This window comes from Camelus ferus, chromosome 5, assembly GCF_009834535.1.
Source record: "Camelus ferus isolate YT-003-E chromosome 5, BCGSAC_Cfer_1.0, whole genome shotgun sequence".
NCBI classification, from domain to species: domain Eukaryota; kingdom Metazoa; phylum Chordata; class Mammalia; order Artiodactyla; family Camelidae; genus Camelus; species Camelus ferus.
Window position 1 is genome coordinate 80,338,811 of NC_045700.1, and position 20,059 is coordinate 80,358,869.

Here is a 20,059-nt window from a genome sequence, read left to right on the forward strand (position 1 = left end):
TTCTTTACTATCTGCCTTCTTTCATTCAGCATAATTATTTTAAGATTCACCCATGTTGTGGCATAGATCCATTGTTCTTTTTCACTGCTGAGTAGTATTCCACTGTGTGGCTATACCACAATTTGTTTATACATTCACCTATTGCTGACATTTGGGTTGTTTACAATTTGAGGCTATTACAAATGTTTCCCATCATCACCTCTGTACAAATCTTTGCAAAGAAATATGCTTTTATTTCTGTTGGGTAAATACCTAGGAATGAAAGACCAGGTCATATGATAGGTGTATGTTTAACTTTTAAGAAACTGCTGGGTTATTTCCCAAAGAGATTGTACATTGTACCTTCACACCAACAGAATGTGAGAGTCCCAGTTACTCCCCAGGGCATATGTCTGGTTTGGTGGACAGGAGAGGAGGCACAGACATGGGGCTTGAGCCTCTCTGTCCTTCCCTGCCAACCACTATGGTGACTTGCAGGGTCCCAATTTGTGAGTGCCTAGAGGAAGGGGCTGAGTCTAGGTGACTCTCTGTGCAGTGCTTACTCAGCTAGACTTTAATATTTAAGACGGTTGTTAAGGACTCGTGTAGTTCTGTGGTACAGATCATATCCCCTGATTGCCCAAGAAGTCTTAGGTGTTATTCATTGGGAACCCAGTTGTGCTGCTTCCGAGAATGCTGTTTCAGAAGAAATACAGGCCCCACTCTATGACAAGGCGATTAGCTATCCTACCTGTGCTCCAGGGCAGACTTTGTGGTTCCAAACAGGCATGTGTGCTATTCCTGTCCCCTCTGCCTCACACAGACTGCCAGAGACTCCACAGCAATTGGGTAACCCTGTGACTCTGACCAGAGCCTGTGGACTGCCTCCTGGGGTCAGGGCCACCAAGAGTTGCAGCCCATTACCGTCGCATGGAGCAAGAGTTTTGCAACAGCAGTTCCTGCCCTGGAGAGCTAGTGAGAACTTCTCCTTATCAAAGGCAGCAGTGAGATGGCAGGGCAATGTACATCAGTTTCCCCACTTTGTCAATCCATTCAGTGCTCAACAAAGGATACTAAGCACCTAGGACATATCAAACACTGTGACTGGTTTGGGGAGACAGATTTCATATAAATTATAAAAATTTCTGCTTTCAAGAACCTCACTGTAGGAAGGAGGAGGCAGCCAAGCTGATGATTACAGGTCCCTGAAATTGAAGCCATCACACAGGTAAGTCTGTGGATGCTGAGGAGCACAGAGGGGACAGTGGTGCATGGAGGTGACAACTGAGCTAAACTGGAAAGGAGACAGTTGGCCAGACCAGGAGGCTGGGGATGAGAAAAAGGGAAATGCATGACAAAGCCCAACGGAACCAGAACAGCTCTGCAGGGGAACTGCAGGGCAGTCGTGTTGAGGATTCAAGGGGGCATGGCCTGAAATAAGGCTGGAGATGTGGGGTCACATGCGGGGACACAAGTTGGCCAGATCAGGAATTTGACTCTGCCTGAGGGCAACAGGGGTTCTTGAAGGGTTGTAAGAGAGGAAGAGGGTGATCAAATTCACATTTTAAGAAGATCGTCCTGGTAGGGGGTGGGGGATGGATTGAGGAGGGAAAGGCTTGAGGCAGAAAGCATTTAGGAAAATAGTAGTGGTAGTAGCAGCAGCAGCAGCAACCCACAGTGCTTGCACCATTCTAACTGCTTTACAAATACAGACTCCTTTAATCCACGGGACAACCCTCTGTGGTAGGTGCTCTCATTATCCCCATTTTATAGATGGTGAAACTGAGACCCGTGAGATGAAATAACTTGTCCAAGGTGACGTTGCTGAGATCCTAACTCAGTCCAGCTCTGGAATCTATAGCCATCACACAACAAATGCAGGAGTTTGAGCAAGAGAGAATAAAATGGGGCCTGGCGCCACCAGATGAGGAAGAGGAGATAATCACAAAGATGTTACGGAGATGGCCTCCATGGAGAGGAAGAACGAGGGTAGGGTAGAGGGTGTGCCCGTTTCCAGGTTAAGGAGGAGAAACACACGTTTCAGGGAATCCTATGAGTTTGGTTTTCTGCAAACTCAGCATCCTGCAGCATCTGTAGGACCTCAGGGGATACTTCAGGAAGGAATTACATGTAGGAATTTGAGCTTAGAAAAGAGGCTGAGAACTACAGGTGTGGGAGACGCTAGCACATATTGGGTGGGAGATGAAGCCAAGGAGGCAGGTGGGCAGGTCTAGGGAGAGCAGGTAGACAAGAGGACCAAGGCAGGCTCCAAGGAGCATCCATATTTGAGGAATGAATTAAGAAATAAAGTGACAGGCAAGACCAAGAGAACTTCAGGAGCAATAAGAAGAGAATAGGGTCAGTGGGGTTAAATGGTGTAGAGATCAAATAAAACATGGATGGTAACAATTTCACCATAAATAAAGTAAAAGGCACACAGCAGGCTGAGCCAAGATATTTTAACAGAATTGACAAATACAAGATAGTATGAGTAGATAAGATAAGAGGTCCTTTTATACAGATAACAGGAGAGTAACTGGAAAAGTCTTTTTAAAGGACAATGTAGTAGTTATAATCAAAATTTAAATGTACGTAAATATGACCCAGCAAAATTATACTTAAGCTACTGAAACACTCATACAAGTTCCCAAAGACCTACATTCAAAGATGCTCATAGCAAGAACCTAAATATTCATCTATAAGGTAATTATCAAATAAATCATGTGAAGTCCATACCATGGACCATTATGTCATCATTGAAAAAAGCAAGATGGATCTATACGAACTGATGTGAAATAGATACATGATACATTTTTAAGGTGCAGAACAATATAACTAGTTAAATATTATTTTATTAAGGAAAGAAGGAAGGAAAACATGTTAGTACATGCATGGGCAAAGGTCTGGAAAGATGTTCACAAGATATGGGTGAACAGAGGGATGGAAGGGACTCCAATTTTACTTTATATGCTTTTGTATCACCTGTATTTGTTACAATATGCATGCTTTATTTTTATAATATTAAACAGTTTTAAGAAAAAGGTTTACTGGATTTAGTAACCCTAGGTCATTGGTAACCTTGGCAAAAGCTGTTTCCGCAGAACAGTGAGAAGGAAGCTGGTTGCAGTGGGTTGAGCAGTGAACAAGAAGTTGGCAAAGTGGAAGCAGCAACTGCTTGCTGCTATTTCAAGAAGTTTGCCTGTGAAATGGAGGACCTGGGGGTGATGGTAGCTAAAGGGGTCCTAGAACAGAGGGAGGGAAAGACCCAAGCAAGTTCAGGGAAAGAGGTGATTGAGGGGCAGAGGGCCCAGAAGGCAAGATCCTCAAAGATGTGAGAGGCAGTCAGTCCCACAGCCAGGTGCAGGAATTCACTAGAAAGATGAGGGTGACTTCTCATGCTGCCCCTAGAAGGAAGGAAGAAAGTGTGTACGTAAATTTAGGCACATCTGCCAGCTGGGGGCTGTGATTGCCTGCATTTTCCTTGTAAGGAGGATTCAGAACAGAGGCGGAGGAAGTCAACTTCCACTTTCAGACTGGCAGGCTCTTCCAGAAGCCATTAGACAAGAAGGTGTGAAAATTCCCAGCACTCATTACAGAATCGCCAGGCAGAGCCTCGGGCTGCAGTCAGAGTCCTAGAAAAGACTTCATTGCTCCTCTGTGGGAACACCTCCCACTGTGGGCCTCCTGGATTTCCCCCTGTGGCCCCGGTCAGAAGTTTCCATGTAAAGTCTGCTTCACTTTTTCCTGTCCAACAGCCCTGACAGCTACCAAGCCCTGAGTCACAGTGGAGGCATCCGTGGCCACTCCAGTAACACAGCAGCTGTAGCAACAACAGCAGGTAGGTGGGCTGTTCAGACTTTGGGCTGCTGGGGACATATTTCTGATGGAAAGAACTTGGAAATCTCAGTCTCCTCTGAGTCCCTTGAGAACTGAAGTGATGAATTGCAGAAACTTAAAGCTAAAATAACTAAGTCTTCACTAAGACAGCACGGTACAAACAAACTTTCTATAACAATGGAAATGTTCTGTAGATCCCCAGTCCAGTATGGTACCCACTAGTCATATGCGGCTATTGAGCACTTGAAATGAGAAACTAAAAAATTTTGGGGAGGTGGGAGGTGGGTAATTAGATTTACTTATTTATTCCTAGAGGAAGTACTGGGGATTGAACCCAAGACCTCATGTATGCTAAACATGCGCTCTGCCACTTAAGCTATACCCCCCCCCTGCTGAGGAACTAAAAATTTTATTTTATTTTAATTAAGTTTAAGTAGCAGCATGTGGCTAATCTCCTCATTTTCCAATGGACCATACTGAGACCCAGAGAAAAATGACTTGTCCAAGCTCACCCTGACCATTAACAGCAGAACCACGATTGGATGCTGGTTTTAACATTCAATCCACCATCCATAGGCATGCAGTGGGCTCAGAGGAAATTAAATCAATCTAATGACAATCAGGAAGTAGACTGGTTGGGACATGTCAAATCTGGGCTGTCCTTTCTATACCTTTCGTATTCAGTTGTCTAGGACAGAGAGTTCAGAAAACTGAGGCTGGGATCTAGCTCCTTGTTACAGTGGACAGAACACTGGATTTGAGGTCAGGTTTAAAAAACAAAGTCTTAAAAACTGCTTAAAACTCAGTTCATCTGAGTCACTCTAGGTAAGTTGCCTAACTCCAGAGTCTTAGTTTCCTCATTCAGAAAGTGCACACTTCATGGGGCTGTTGTGAAGATTAAATTATACAGATTCTGAAAAGCACTCTCCCCAGAAGCTAGACCCTAAGCTGATACTCAACATTACAGCTAGCGTGACTGTTTTTATTCAGGTCAAAGCAAATTAAGATACACATGGACTTCAGCTCAGAAAGCAGACTCACTGCTTTCTCTTGCTTGGGGATGTCATGGGAGAGACATCATGCTATTCGCTGATAAACTATTTCAATAATAATAACCACAACAATAAATGCAATAAATGCTCACACTATGCTTTACCCTCATTTCATCCTCAGCATAACCCAACAAGTTAGATTCTGTCATTGGCCTCATTTTACAGGTGAGTAAACTGAGACTCAGAGAGGAAAAGCTGCTTGCCCAGAGTTGCTCAGCTAACAGAGTTCTTAATTGTTGTTCTCATGGTCTCTCTCCATGTGTCCTAGGCCTCTGTCTGGGTTTAGCATCACCTGGTCAGAAATCACTGCGTTCTTCTCCAGCATAGGAAAGAGAAAGGTGACAAAGAATATTTGCTAAATAGTGGGACTGAAAAGTTCCTTCCTAGGGGTAGCTTAGATGAGATTGTCACAGGCTTTGAGCACTCCGTGAGTCCTGGGACGCGTGAAGCAAGAGGCCAGGGCCAGGAGTAGTGGAGGGTGTTGAGGCATCGATTTCCCGGGTGGGGTCCTGGGAGGGGGTGGTGAATTAGTGTCCACTGCTCTGCCTGTATTTATCCTTTCAGGTGTAATCAACAGCAAATGTGCCAAAATATAGTCTTGCTGTCACTCAACAGTTTTCAAAAATGTGTTTGAACTTGGGTGGGATTTTAACTTTACCAAATGGCTTGCTTTCCAAATTAGATGGTCTTGGCCCCAAAGGTGGCAGCTACTGCAGACCCAATTCCAAGTGGACAAGCGAAGAGAAAGCTAGCAATGCCCTAAGAGAGGTGCCTGGTGAGAGCAGACGGTTGTGGAGTGAGGTGAAAGACAACGCAAGGTGGAATGGGGCCCCCGTTTGCGGGTAGGGGTTCTCAAAGGTGGGTGGCTTGGAGAAGGAATCTGGGAGGCTTTAAGGATGCCTGGGCTGGCTGGGGTGGAGACAAGAGGCATTAAGTCTAAGAACGAAAGCCACCAGACTCACCAGAAGTTTAAGTTCCACCTCAGTTGCCTTAATGAGCTGTTCCCCTTTGAGATGGGAAAGATGTTCAAGAGCAGTGGTGCTCCTGGGTAGTGGTGTCTGGGGCACTGGAAGCCCGAGGCAGCTGGAGTGTGGGGAGAGTCAGGCAGGGCAACTGAAAGAGTAGGGGCTGCTGAGATCAGCGCAAAGATGAGAAAAATCCTGGACCACTTCCTTTGGGTGGGCCTCAGTTTCCTCCTCTGTGAAATGGAGAGATGGGCTAGAAAACCCCACAGGTCCCTTCCCAATATGAGCTCTGCCAGTTCATAAAATGACTCCTAGTTATCAAAAGGCTGACCTGGGAATTAATTATTCAAGCTATCAAAAGCATCTCGCACCCTCAGGGGCTCCACCCCATAATTGAGCAACCTAATCCACCACTCACTTCCTCCGCCGGCTTCTCACCACTGCCATCTCATCACCGCCGCCCTTTCAGTCAGGCACATCTTTCCTCCTGGAGGTGTCCCTCAGGTGACAAGCCCAGAATCCTGGTAAGTCTTGCAACACCCACACCTCCCACCATCCAGAAGTTCTCTGTTCTCTGTCCCCCTTGACATCCAGCCTCCATTGGTCTCAGGCATCTATCCCCATATCCTTTAATCTCCCTCTTATCTCTTTAGGCCCCCCTACCCTCAAGGGGAGAGCCTCTGCCCCTCTTCCCTACATCTCTCTCCAACAACCACCTAGGGCAGCTCACTGCCCACCCCCTTCTCTTGCCCACTCAGCCAGCTCTCCCTGCTTGGCTAGGATTGGATCTGAGGAAGAGCCCGGGGCTGCTGAGCCCTTCTCCCCCCTATTAAATGCATTTATGTGTGGATTATATTTATAGAGAAAGATTACTAGATTACTTATAGATGCTAGATATTTATGGAGAAAGAATAATGTATTAAAACAATCTTGAATTTGTTGTTGTTGCTTGTCGCTGTTGTTAAAGATTGCCTTGAAGGTTTGGGTTCTTGTAAATTTAGCATTTTCATGAAATAAATTAGACTCATCCTTTCTATAGAGTTTCTGAACTACCATGAGTCATTAAGGGGCTGGCGGTTTCACTCAATGAGGGAATCTCCAGCTTGGTTACTGAGAACGTGGCTGGATGGTCAGCAGGGACCAGTCAGGTCAAGGGCATTTGGTTTATTACCCTGTGAAGGCTGTTTCTCTCATTCTGGGCCTAAGGAATAGCAAAGGAAGCAATGCACAAAACTTCAAACAGTGGGAGAGGACTATATCCAGGATGACTTCGTGGTATCTCAAGAACTTAGCTTACAAGTATGTTTAATATAAGAGCTATGGTTGTTTTTAAGAAGCAGATCTGTAGACTGAAAACAGCATGTCAAGCCATTCACACCTGTTGGAGGCTCTGTGACTACAGGCTGGTTTCTGAACCATGTTATGGCTTGTCTTCTCACCAGTAAACAGGGTCAATCACACCTATTTGTAACTACCGAACGATCATGTACTGGTGAAGCACAGACCAGACCCCAGATGTGTATCTGCCTGCCCTGAGTTTCTCCCTTTACCTGTCAAGACAGCCTCTCCAGAGATTGGTGAATTATGAGACTGGCGTGCTACCTACTGCGCTAACGAGGCACCTCAGAGACTGGTGAATTAAAAAGCAAACAACACTAAAACAATCTTCCCTATCCCCACCTCCCAGTGGCTGGAGGTCGTTGTCCTGGCCTTGTTCCCTTTTCTGTGTTCTCTACTGTCTGTCCTGACTTGCATGGTCTCCTTCTGGACCCTTCATGCCTGGGAGTGGGAGATTGCCCATTCGCCTCCAGCCCGCCTCCAGTACAGCTGAGCACGGGATCATCCAGAATGAAGACTCTCTGTGAATCACACTTGGCCTTTGCTGCTCCTTCTGATAGGCAGTTTCTGTGACTGCCCCAGCTCTGCCTTCTCACAGCCGATGCTCATAAATGTGAGGTTCTCCTCTCTGAGGGAATGAGCTCCCAACACCCGCTGAGCTCTGCATCCACTCTCAAAGGTGGGTCTTCTCTTCGATCTTGTGCTTCCTTAGAGCATCTCTGATCATCTGCTCCTGGAAGTGACCCATCTTGCGACTTCAGTAGGTATTACCCTGGACCTCTGAGCAAACTTGTTCTTGACTTTGTGACTGCAGAGCCAGTGATTCCTTTCAGGTTTTGCCAGCAACACTGGCTGAGCCAGCTGTACTATTCCCCTCTCTCACTACCATCCCTGCCTCTTGGCCAGGCAGGAACCCACCCTCATCACCACATCTCTCAACTTCCTGGACCGACCTATCTCATCTACTCTATCTGTGTGGTCTCTGAGTGCTGAGAAGGCAATTTATCTGGCCCCCATCACTTCGGGGGAAAAGTAACGCCTTCTCAGGAAGGCAAAGGCTTCCTGCGAATTCTATCTCTCTAGAGGAAAAGAGCATATTTTCCTAGTTCCTCCTGATCTCATTCAGGTTTCTGCTTTGCTATGTATGACTGACAGTACCACAGCTTCTTCTTCTGAGAAAAGCTTCCTAGCACTTGTGTTGTTGTCATTGATGGTGATGATATTATTTTAATATTTGCATTTCCTTTGCAAGCTTAGACACCTTTGATTAATTTTTAAAATTGAGACACACTTCACATACTATTAAAGTCACCCATTTACAGTGTACGAATCAGTGGGGTTTTGTACTTTTGTACACAGACAGTCCCCAACTGATAATGGTTCAACTTACAATTTTTCAACTTTACGATGGTGCAAAAGCCATACACATTAACTAGAAACTGTACTTTGAATTTTGATCTTTTTCCGGGCTAGCAACATATAAGAAGCTACTCTCTCATGATGCTGGTCACCTGATAATGAGGGTAAACAACCAATACACTTACAACCATTCTGGACTGAGACAAGCAACCATTCTATTTTTCACTTTCCATACAGTATTCAGTAAGTTGCTGAGCTATTCCACACTTTATTGTAAAACAGGCTTTGTGTTAGATGATTTTGCACAACTGTAGTCCCATGCAAGTGTTCTGAGCACATGTAAGGTAGGCTAAGGTATGCTATGACGTTCCGTGGGTTAGTATACATTTTTGACTTATGAATTTTTAAACTTATAGTAGGTTTATTGGGACATCACCCTATTGTAAGTTGAGAAAGATCTGTATTCACACAGTTATATAATCATTGCCACTATCTAACTCCAGAACACTTTCATCACCCCAAAAAGAAACCCTGTATTCACTAACATTCCCCCTACCCCCAGCCCTTGGCAATCACTAAACTACTTTTCGTCTCTGCCAATTTGCCTATTCTGGACATTTCACATACATGGAATCACACAACATGAAGCCTTTTGTGTCTGGCTCTTTTCACTCAGAATAATGTTTTTAAGTTTCATCCATGCTGTAACGTGTATCAGTACTTCATTCCTTTTTGTGGTTGAATAATATTCCCTTGTATGTGTATACCACAGTTTGTTATCTTTTTATCAGCTGATGGATATTTGGATTATTTCCACTTTCTGGTGGTTATGCTGCTAAGGAGATTCATGTCCAAGTTTTTGTGTGGATATACCTTTTCAATTCTCTTGGGTATACTAGGAGTGGAATTGCTGGGTCATATGATAACGCTGTGTTTAACTTTCTTAACAACTGCCAAACTGTTTACCAAAGCAGCTGTGCCATTTTACATTCTCACCAGCAATATGTGAGGGGCCCAACTTCTCCACATCTTCATCACCACCGTATTGTCCTTTTTCTTTTATTATGATCGTGGTAGTGAATGTGAAGTAATTCCTGAGCCTTTTTACTTGATGGTCTTCTCTTTAACAGTAGGTTCCATGTTCAGGTGGGCTACAGGCTTGCATCGGGTCACAGGACGACCATGCCTTGTTATAAAGAAATGGCTCTGTGGTGATAGATTTCATGTTTCAAAAGGAAGATAATTCAAGATCTGGTTCCTTTAGTTCACTTCCTCTTTGAAAACTGGGATAATATTTCAGAGGGGCTGTAGCTTCCCCCAGAAGCAGGCTCTCTGCTACCCCTGTAATAAGGGCAAAGCCCACAGAGGTAGGTTTAGCTGGGATAGTCTTGGCATGCTGGAGAGTCAGAGTTGGGAGAAGGTGCTCACTGGCAGAACAGGGAGGGTCACACCAGGCCTGGAAAGCCACCAAAACAAGGATAGCGTATCTCCATCGGCCTCCTCTGCTTCCTGCTGCCCCTCCTCCTTATGCTGGGGACATACTGCCTTTCTCTGCTCACCCCTGCATGGCAGAATGTGCCCACCCAGAGCTCCCAAAATAATCTGTTACATTTCCACCCATGTGGAGAATCAGTCAGCTGCCTTATGATTTTTAACATATTTTTTCAAACGGCACCAGTGCTCCCAGAGCAGCTCTCCTGCATCCCAAAAGAATTCTGGGCTGTGCCAACGGAGTCAACTTTATTCTACCTCAAGCAACTGGAAACTCTATGCTCTTATCACTCAGACTGTTTTTCCAGAACACCTCTTTTTAACTAACTTTCAGAAAGTTGGACAAAAGAATTCATCTCTCAGCTTTATAGGCAAGCTTTGATCTTTTTCTAGGGGGTCTAACCCAATTGTATTGCCTGCTTAATCCCCCGGATTAAGCACTGAATGGCACTTCATGTTTCTGACATCAAAATCAGCCTCAACAGTCAGAGGTGCCCACCACTAAGGGGGTCCAAGATCACATGTTCTGTAGGGATTAACCAAAGCAAAGTTGAAACAGTGGTTTGGGTGATAGCAATGTCATGGAAAGTGTTATCCTCTCTCTGACTTTGAAGGGAACTAGACACTTTTTGTGAAATGTATCATTTATTATTAAATGTGTCTCCAAAACCTTAGAGCCCTGGCCATTCCATGAAGTGAAAGTTACTTCCAAGCTAACAAGAAGAATGCTGTCTGAGGTTTGTGAGCAGACGGGCTAAAATCTGGGATGATTTTATTGTGCAGTAACACTCATCTCTCTTCTCTAGGCCAGAAATTTAACTTTACCTCAAATATGGACGACATTAACTGGGAGAATTACAGTGAAGATTTTGGTAATTACAGTTACAACACTGACCTGCCCTCTATCCTACCAGACTCTGCCCCATGCCGGCCAGAATCTCTGGATGTCAACAAGTATGGCATTGTCCTCATCTATGCTCTGGTCTTCCTGCTTAGCCTGCTGGGAAACTCCCTGGTGATGCTGGTCATCTTATACAGCCGGGTGGGCCGCTCTGTCACCGATGTCTACCTGCTGAACCTGGCCATGGCTGACCTGCTCTTTGCCCTGACCTTGCCTATCTGGGCCGCCTCCAAGGCAAAAGGCTGGATCTTTGGCACACCCCTGTGCAAGGTGGTCTCACTCCTGAAGGAAGTCAACTTCTACAGTGGTATTCTACTGCTGGCCTGCATCAGTATGGACCGCTACCTGGCCATTGTCCATGCCACACGCACGCTGACTCAGAAGCGGCACTGGGTCAAGTTCATATGCTTAGGCATCTGGACCCTGTCCTTGATCCTGGCCCTGCCCATCTTCCTCTTCCGCAGGACCATCTACCCACCCTATTCAAGCCCAGTCTGCTACGAAGACATGGGTGCCAATACAACAAAATGGCGGGTGGTGATGCGGGCTCTTCCCCAGACCTTTGGCTTCCTCGTGCCCCTGCTGGTCATGCTGTTCTGCTACGGATTCACCCTGCGCACACTGTTTGCGGCCCACATGGGGCAGAAGCACCGGGCCATGCGGGTCATCTTTGCTGTGGTGCTCGTCTTCCTGCTCTGCTGGCTGCCCTACCACCTGGTCCTGATCGTAGACACCCTCATGAGGATGCGGGTGATCTCGGAGACCTGTGAGCGTCGCAATGACATAGGCCGGGCCCTGGATGCCACTGAGATCCTGGGCTTCCTCCACAGCTGCCTCAATCCTCTCATCTATGTCTTCATTGGCCAGAAGTTTCGCCACGGACTCCTCAGGATCATGGCCATCCATGGCCTGATCAGCAAGGAGTTCTTGGTCAAGGACGGCAGGCCTTCCTTTGTTGGCTCTTCTTCAGGGAACACTTCTACCACCCTCTAAGACCCCCACACAGGGCTCTTCCCTTCCCTTCACCATCCATTCCAAGCTTCATATCCTCTGACTGTTCACAGTCTGCATGTCAAGGCAGCCTGCCATTCTGGTTACAGGGAGTTGCTGAGGCCATATCCTTATCAGGCCCCCATTGTGTGCCTTGGCCCCACCTCTTACCATAATCATCATGTCAACTGCTAGAGCTTGGTCCATCCAACCATTGAGCCCACAGCCCTCTGTCTTCTGGCAGAGAGTCTTTGAAGACACTCATTTAAGTAACTATAAAAGTTTCCACCATTGGGAACCAGTGATGTCAAACATCATTAGTTGCTTCCCCAACTTTCTCTTTCCTTGCCTTCTAGCAAAGTCCCTTGAGAGAGGCTGAGAATGACAGACACTCACTTTCTAAGACTCTCTTCAGCCAGGAGTGGCCATATCATCTGGTTCTGACTACTGAGACTTAAAGGCAATAGTGTTCTGGTAAACCAATCTTCTAGGAGAAAAACTTCTGATTTGTAGCATTTGCCATGTTCCAGTGTGTAAATGCTCCCACCATGGCTGATTTCAGGGGTGGCAGTGTTTAGCAACCAGCTCACGAAATCTAGAAAATGTAATAGTATGCTTTTACAGGCAGGTAAAAATTGGCTTCAGTGCACCTTTGCTTAAGAGGAAGTTTGCTAGGGTCTGGAGACCCCTGGGAAATATTCTTGATTTAAGAAAGAGAGAGAGAGAGAGAGAGAGAGAGAGAGAAACATATCCTTGATTCTTGCTTTTGAATATGGTTATAAGATATGATGTGTGGAGCTGAGGCAGCCACTTTGTGACAATGAGGCAAAAAGTATGTCCACACTCAGGCTGATGGAGCCAAATGATAAAAAGAGCCTAAGAATAAAGAGCTCAGAAGTTAAACTAAGCATAAATGTCAAGTGATTTTCAACAAGAATGCCAAGACTATTCAATGGGGAAAGAATAGTCTGTCAACAAATCGTGCTGGTAAAATTAGATGTACACATGCACAAGAATGAAATTGGACCCTTACTTTACACCACATACAAAATTAACTCAATATGGGTCAAAGATTTAAAATTAAAGCTAAAATTCTAAAACTCTTAGAAGAAAACATAGGTGGGAAGATTCATGTCATTGGATTTGGCAATGATTTGTTGGATATGACACCAAAAGTGTAGGCACCAAAAGAAACAGTAGGTTAATTGGACTGCATCAAAATTAAGAACTTTTGTGCATTAAAGGACACTATCAACAGAGTGAAAAGGCAAACCACAGAATGGGAGAAAATATTTGAAATCATATATCTTATTAGGGGTTAATATACAGAATATATAATGAATTTCTACAACTCAACAGCAAAAAACAAACAAGCAAACAATCTAATTCAAAAATAGGTAAAGGAATTAGAAAGTAGACATTCCTCCAAAGAACATAAAGAAATAGGTCATCAGTAATAATTAGGAAAATGTAAATCAAAACTACAGTGAGGTCCCACTTTACACACAGGTATTTGTACACTAATGTTCATAGCAGCATTATTCACAATAGCCAAAATGTGGAAATAACCCAATTGTCCATCAGCAGATGAATGGATCAACAAAGTGTGATATATCCCTACGATGGAATAATACTCGGTCTCTAAAAGGAATAAAATTCTGATACATGCAACAACATGGATGAGCCTTGAAAACATTATGCTAAGTGAAATAAACCAAGCACAATACTGTATGATTCCACTTATATGAAGTACCTAGAATAGTCACGTTTATAGAGACAGAAAGTAAAATAGTGTTTACCAGAGGCTGGGTGAAGGGGGAAAATGGGGAGTTATTGTGTAATGGATACAGAATTCAGTTCGGGATGATGAAAAGTTTCTGGAGATGGACAGTGGTAATAATTGCACAATAATGTGAATGTACTTAATGCCACTAAACTGTACACTTTAAAATGGTTAAAATGATAAATTCTGTATTATGCATATTTTACCACGTAGTTCCAAAAAGGCAAACTTGAACCAATGGACCCACCTACCTATAACTTCTTAAATGATATCATTAAATGTCTCTTTTGTATAAACTACTTTTAGTTGGGTATTTCATTACTTGCAACACAAAGCATTTAAGTGCTACAGAGAGGTCGGGCAAGGATGAGCAGAGGTCCTGAATGAAATTCTTTATGATAAATAAATCCCTTTGTTAGTTACTGAGTACATAGAGAGAAGGACTAAAATCAAGGTGGAGGCTGGCATTTCTTCCTTCCTCTCCCCCAGCCCAAGCCTCCTGCCGCTGAATATGTATTATGGAAGGAAACGTGGCCTGGGATCCCCTGGTGTTCCTCACGTCCCTGGGTGCAAGAGTACTCAAGTGTCAAGGACGAACCTAGAAGGGCTGAGAAAGTCTACCAAGTCAGAGGGTTGGGTAGCCAGAAGTCAGAGAGCTCTCCTGAGCTCAAAACCAGCAAGCCCCACTTTGAGTTCCCCTTCACTCTCTCCCCTCTACCACCCAGAACACACACAGACACACTCATCATTCAGGTTTGACAAAAGGGCACTCATGTCGAATAGGGAAATGGCATAAGTCACCAGGACAAAACAAAGATTTGACTCATTCCTTCAGCAGGATTGGGTGCCTCCTGTTTCAGAGTTTGGGGTACAGCAGCACTCAAAACAGACTGAGCCTCCCTCTGGCAGAGCCCCTGTTCATAGGGCTTGTCTCTGACGGGTTTTGGACTGGAGGGACTCTGGCTCTGAGCAGCCTATTGAGGAAGTCAGGAAGCAAGGGGAACTGAACTTCATTATCACCAAACTTTTACCAGGTTCCAATCCCTTTCATGTTAACAACTGTCTGACCATTTAATCAAGGGGATAGCCACTTTGGCCATGAAAAGAGGCCTCTCCAGGGAGGTAGGAGCAAACTTCTGAGCTGGAATGCTCACGGGGCAGGCAACTATGACTTCTAACTCATGAAGGTGCTTTTCCTTCACATTCAGCAAACAGGATTAATTCAGCAACAGTAATCTCTTGTTCCCAGCTCACTCTGCCAGGTGGCGTGCTACAGTCAGGATCAAACATGACTTAGCTGCTCTGGCTGAGCCTTCAGACTAGCTTCTGATTCATCAGGAGGGAAAGGCAGGGAGACAGGTAATTACCAAACACCAGAGTTGCCAGGACTGGGCAAGGCAGGCGGACCGGACGGCTCCCTGAGATGATTGTCAGTGGGAGGAGGCCACTCCGGTTCCAGCAACTCTGCACTTTCCTTGTTGAACAGGGGCTAAAAGAACATGGTTCTCCAAGGAAAATAAGAGGATAAAATAAGCCCAGAAGCAATGAGGCGGAGGCTGAGTTGTACTTACGTGAGCTGTTAATATTTATCCCTGTCTCTTACTCACACTCTCTCACACATACATAGAGACAGTCTTGGCCCAAATAATCTACCAACTAAGCCATCACTAGGACAGGGCAAATCAGGGTCTGCCTTTGAGTTGTTGATTTCTGTCTTTCCTCCAAAGTTTCCAGGCCTGAGTCCCACTATGTCGGGGCCCAGCAACTTTCTGCCCAGAGCTGCATGCTCCGTCTGAGCTGGCCTCTCTATTGCTTTCAGAGAACATTCCTCTGCTTACACTAACACCATCTGTCTTCTTTCTCTGTCCCCAAAGTTTATGACATCTTCCTCTGCCACAATCCCTCCCTAGACTCTGCAGGATGGGCTCCTGTTGTTCATAACAGCAGCCTCTCTTGGGTGATATGAAGAAGTACCTCCAGTTTGCATGTCACATTGAAACACATCACATGTAGGCCCACAGGGGGAACCACACCGTCACGGAGAACCACACCATCGCGCAGCAGTAAAGCCAGGGGAGACCCAGAGACCCACCCCCAGGCCAAGTCCTTCAAATCATTAAGTGAGGACACTGAAGCCCACACAAAGCAACTTGACCAAAATCTCATGGCTGAATAGTAATGACACTGGAATAAAAATTCCTAGTTCAATTCATTTTTTTCCAAATATTTTGCTTTTCTAATGGTACATGAGTTATACATGAACTTCTCAGAGCATTCCACTCACACAATAGGGCCAGTCTACTTCTTCAGGACTTAGAGTCATCTATGTTGGTGCTGGGATTTGGAGTCTGATGGAAGGAAGGGCCAGCTGAGGTTTAGGGCAGAGGTACAGGGGCAGGCTCAGGTAAGCTTACCCTATTCTGCACTGGCAGGCAGGACAGTTAAAAGACAATCAGAGCCCAACACGAAGTTCAAAGACAGGCCAAACTAAACCCTCTCTTGAGACACATGCTCTACCACAGAAGGTTCAGTTAGAAAAGCAGAACCACTAGGAGGAGGGATTTGTTGCAGGGATCTGACTGTAGCAACCGGGAGTCGGTTAAATAGTCTAGATCAGGCTGTTGATTTTGCTTCTGGTGTTGGGACCTGAAAGTGGCAGGACAGACAGCCAAGAAGGAAAGATGCATGTGAAGTGAAGAGCGAGGACAAGCTGGAACCTGCGAGGGCAGACTGAAAGCTGCGAGGGGCTCTCGTGGCCTCCAGGCTCTGTCTGTGGATGGCCTGCCTGCTGGAGAAGCTGGCACCTGCATCGTGAAGGTTAGCGCACACCTGCCTCGGGAGCACGAGGGGCTGGGGACCCACTGCGGGCCGACCAACGACAGCAGCTAGCAGATAAGCGGCAGCATGTCACAGCGACTCGCACCTGGTGCTGACCTTCCAGAGCATAAAAAATGCAGCTTGTGCTCCAACTCTGCCTTGCATATCTCACACTAAAGTTTCTTCCGGTCGACGCTAACTTGGAACTAAGCAAGGAAGGGATTTGGGAAAACATAATTCCAGCTTAACTAAACTGACTCTGTACAAATCTTTCACTCGAACTTTGGTTACCTATGAAAAGGAATCTAAAGACAAAAGAATGGTTACCACCAACGTTTGGATAATGCTTTTTTAAGGTTTCAACCCATTAGGGAGGAGCACACTGGGGCTTTGGAGGGTGCTGATAATATTCTCTTTCTTTACCTAGGTCATGGAAAACTGGGGTTCACTATATTATCATTCTTTAAGCTATAAACGTAAGTTCTCCACAAGTACGTGCTCTATTCACAATTAAAATGCTTTTAATTATTAAAATAAAGGGGGAAATATGAAGAAAGTCATCAGGAGAACAAAGGGGACAACTTCAGTAATTTGGAGGAGCCATTGCAGAGAGGTTTTGGTCAGAATTCATCAAATGAGAAGACAGTATTATCATCACTACTTCTAGGAGAGTAAATAGGTCCAGCCTTTAGAGAAGGCAATTTCATACCTCTTTTAGTGCACACATCCTCTAATCCAGGAACTACACTTCTAAAATATACCCCTTAGAAATACCCACATAAGTGGACAAATGCATATAGGATACATCTTGCAGCTTTGTTTATAAAACTCAAAGCTTAGAAACAACCTAAATGTTCATCAGTAGGGAAATGGTTAGATCAAACTATGAAGGTGCATCCACATCATGGAATGCATTGAAGGCAGTGGTTTAACTGAGGGCTAAAAACATGATGCTATGTGGAAGAAGCCAGAGCAGAAGATCACATATTGTATGAGTCCACTGACATAAATTGTTCAGAAAAGGTGAATCTATTGAGGCAGAAAGTAGATGAGGGGTTGATTGCAAACAGACACTACGTTTCTATTAGGGGTGATGGAAAGATTCTAAATCTGAATTGTGGTAATGGCTGTACAACTCTTTACATTTACTAAAAATCATCGGATTGTGTACTTAAAATGAGTTAATTTTATATTAAGTATACCTCAATAAAACTGTTTTTAGAAAACTTGAACAAATAATGACGTGGTTACAGTCAGCCCTCCGTACCCATGGGTTCTGCATACGCAGATTTAACCAACCACGGATTGAAACTACTCGGAAAAAATATTCCAGAAAGTTCCAAAAAACCAAACTTGCATTTACCATGCATCAGCTATTATTTTCATAGCATTTATCTTGTAGTTACAACAATTTACTTAGCATTTACATTGTGTTAAGTATTGTAAGTAATCTAGAGGTGATTTAATGTCTACAGGAGGATGAATGTAGATTATATGTAAATAGTATGCTATTTTATATAAGAGACTTGAGCATCTGTGGATTTTGGTACCCATGGGGCAGTCCTAGAACTAATCCCCCATGACAACTGAGGGACGATTGTGTGTGAATGGACATGGAAAGATCTTCAAGAAATAATGTTGAATGAAAAAGAAAAGTAGAACAGCATGCATAGTAAATGGCTTATCCATTTGTTTAAAAACATAAAAATATATATGGGTTTAAAAATGTTCAGAAAAATATCTAGGAGGATCTACACCAAGCTGTTAAAAGGAGCTACTGTTAAAGAGAATTGGAGGGCAGAGTAATATTCACGATTAATTCATGCAGTTTTCAATGGTTTCAATTTATTTGGTTGGGGTAGTGTTTTTTCCAGAACTGAGAGGACTGAGGCCTGGGGAGTATGGATGGGGCCTGCGGGCCATCACGGGTGTAGGCCTCCTTACAGACAAGGAGGCTGGGCTTTGTGGATATGCCTGTTTCTGTGCTTTCCTTTCTCCTTAAATAGTATTAGCCTTTTTTCCTTTTTAACTTCATTTTCTGGTAAAGTTGCTTTTTGAAAAACATCACCTTAGTCTCAAATAATTTAAGCACTAAGAGGCCAAAAAGGAACTAGGAAGCATTAAAAGCCATTGAAACAGTATTTCTAATGTATTTCTATTTCTGTCTCCATCTTTAAGTTGGGCTCCTTGCTTAAAGTGTAGCTTTGTGGACAAGCCCCAAATGGATCAGGGTCCAGGCAGGACCCAGATAGCATCCTGGAGCTGGGCAAGGACAGATAGTTTCATCAAACTCACGAGAACTGGATAAATAGTAGAGTTGCACTGTACAGCACAAGGAACTATATCCAGTACCTTGAAATGACCTATAATGAAAAAGAATATGAAAAGGCATACATACATACATACATGTATAAGTAGGTCACTAAGCTATACACCAGAAACTAATACAATGTTGTAAATCAACTATATCTCAATTTTTAAAAACTCATGAGAATTGAATAAAAAGGACCTTTAACAAAATATGGGAAGGGTTTGGAGAAAGTAATGAGCAATGGTGCAGCACCCTAAGGCCAGTAACGATTGTGAGCTCTTACTAACCCTAGGCCCAAGGAGTGGTAGGGGAGCCATGGCAGGAGCCCCAAGAGAAGGCTATATGATGTGGGCTGCCTTCCAAGAGCCATTCCCAGCAATCAGCAGGGACAGAGCTGGGGGATAAATTCTCTGAAATTGAAGCTTCTGCCTGTACATCTCCGGCCAGGGTTCCTACTGGCTGAACTCAGAAACCAGAGGACCAGAAATCCACTAAGGCAGTCCATATTGGTCAGCATTCCAGGGCATAGCACATGGTAGAGAAAGGCAGAGGGGGGTCTGGACAAGCAAATGGAAAATATCCAACTCACTACCCCAGCGTAAGGTTAACGTGAGGTGACAGTCCCAGTCCTAAAGAATCTGAATAGCTGAGAGTGGGTCCTGAGAATCTGGAGCCCAAGATGAATCTGATCAAGACTCAAGTTTAAAACCCATTGACCCAGAAGCAATGGTGGCAGATCTGCTCAAACTGGACATGAGAAATTCTCTATCAGGATTAGAATTGTCTGTGAGAGTGATTTTCCCCTTACAGGTATATAGTCTACATCTTCTCTCTTTCCATATCCACTTCCAGTCTCTAAGACCCCCCCCCCAACTCCTCTAGGCTGACCCCCAGCCAAAAGCAAGATAGCCTTGCATGGAGCCTCCTCCTGACCATTCCATCCACCCAAGGTGGGGCAGATGTGGGGGTAGGGAGAGGATGTGGGGAAGAGCAGACATCACTGTCCCAACCTAAGCCCCTCCCCAAGCAGCTTCAGAGACGTTCACAAGGCACCTTCCCGGAGAAAACAGACACATCACTGATTTCCCAATAGAGCCTTGCAAAGTCTGATGTCAGACATGTTCCCGTGGCCATAAACAGTGGGGACGGTTTCCTATCAAAGCTGGCTCTGTGCCAAGCCAACCCAGAAGTTGTGTTAAACTCTTAATTCCCATGAGGTGTTCTGTCCCATACTTT

The 20,059-nt window shown here is 44.7% G+C and overlaps 1 protein-coding gene across 7 annotated transcripts; it reads left to right on the forward strand.

The window, feature by feature from the left end:
• The first annotated feature begins 955 nt into the window (after nt 1-955).
• On the forward strand, nt 956-13,991 carry CXCR2 (C-X-C motif chemokine receptor 2). 7 transcript variants are annotated; one of them, XM_032480217.1, is made up of 4 exons: nt 956-1,207; nt 3,735-3,817; nt 5,551-6,357; nt 10,828-13,991. In XM_032480217.1, the coding sequence occupies exon 4, from the start codon at nt 10,854-10,856 to the stop codon at nt 11,913-11,915; it is 1,062 nt and encodes a 353-aa protein (XP_032336108.1). In that variant the 5' UTR covers nt 956-1,207; nt 3,735-3,817; nt 5,551-6,357; nt 10,828-10,853; the 3' UTR covers nt 11,916-13,991. The 7 variants fall into 7 exon arrangements, with proteins under 7 accessions (XP_032336108.1, XP_014416469.2, XP_032336107.1 ...); XM_014560983.2 differs by lacking the exon at nt 5,551-6,357; XM_032480216.1 differs by lacking the exon at nt 956-1,207 and having other exon boundaries at nt 3,512-3,817.
• The last annotated feature ends 6,068 nt before the right edge of the window (nt 13,992-20,059 follow it).

What these genes read in the sequence shown, in the direction of transcription:
- CXCR2 (XM_032480214.1), top strand. Translation starts at nt 7,808, where the DNA reads ATGAGCTCCCAACACCCGCTGAGCTCTGCATCCACTCTCAAAG. An exon ending in CTCTGCATCCACTCTCAAAG is followed by an intron (nt 7,851 to 10,827) that starts GTGGGTCTTCTC and finishes TCTCTTCTCTAG; the next exon opens with GCCAGAAATTTAACTTTACC.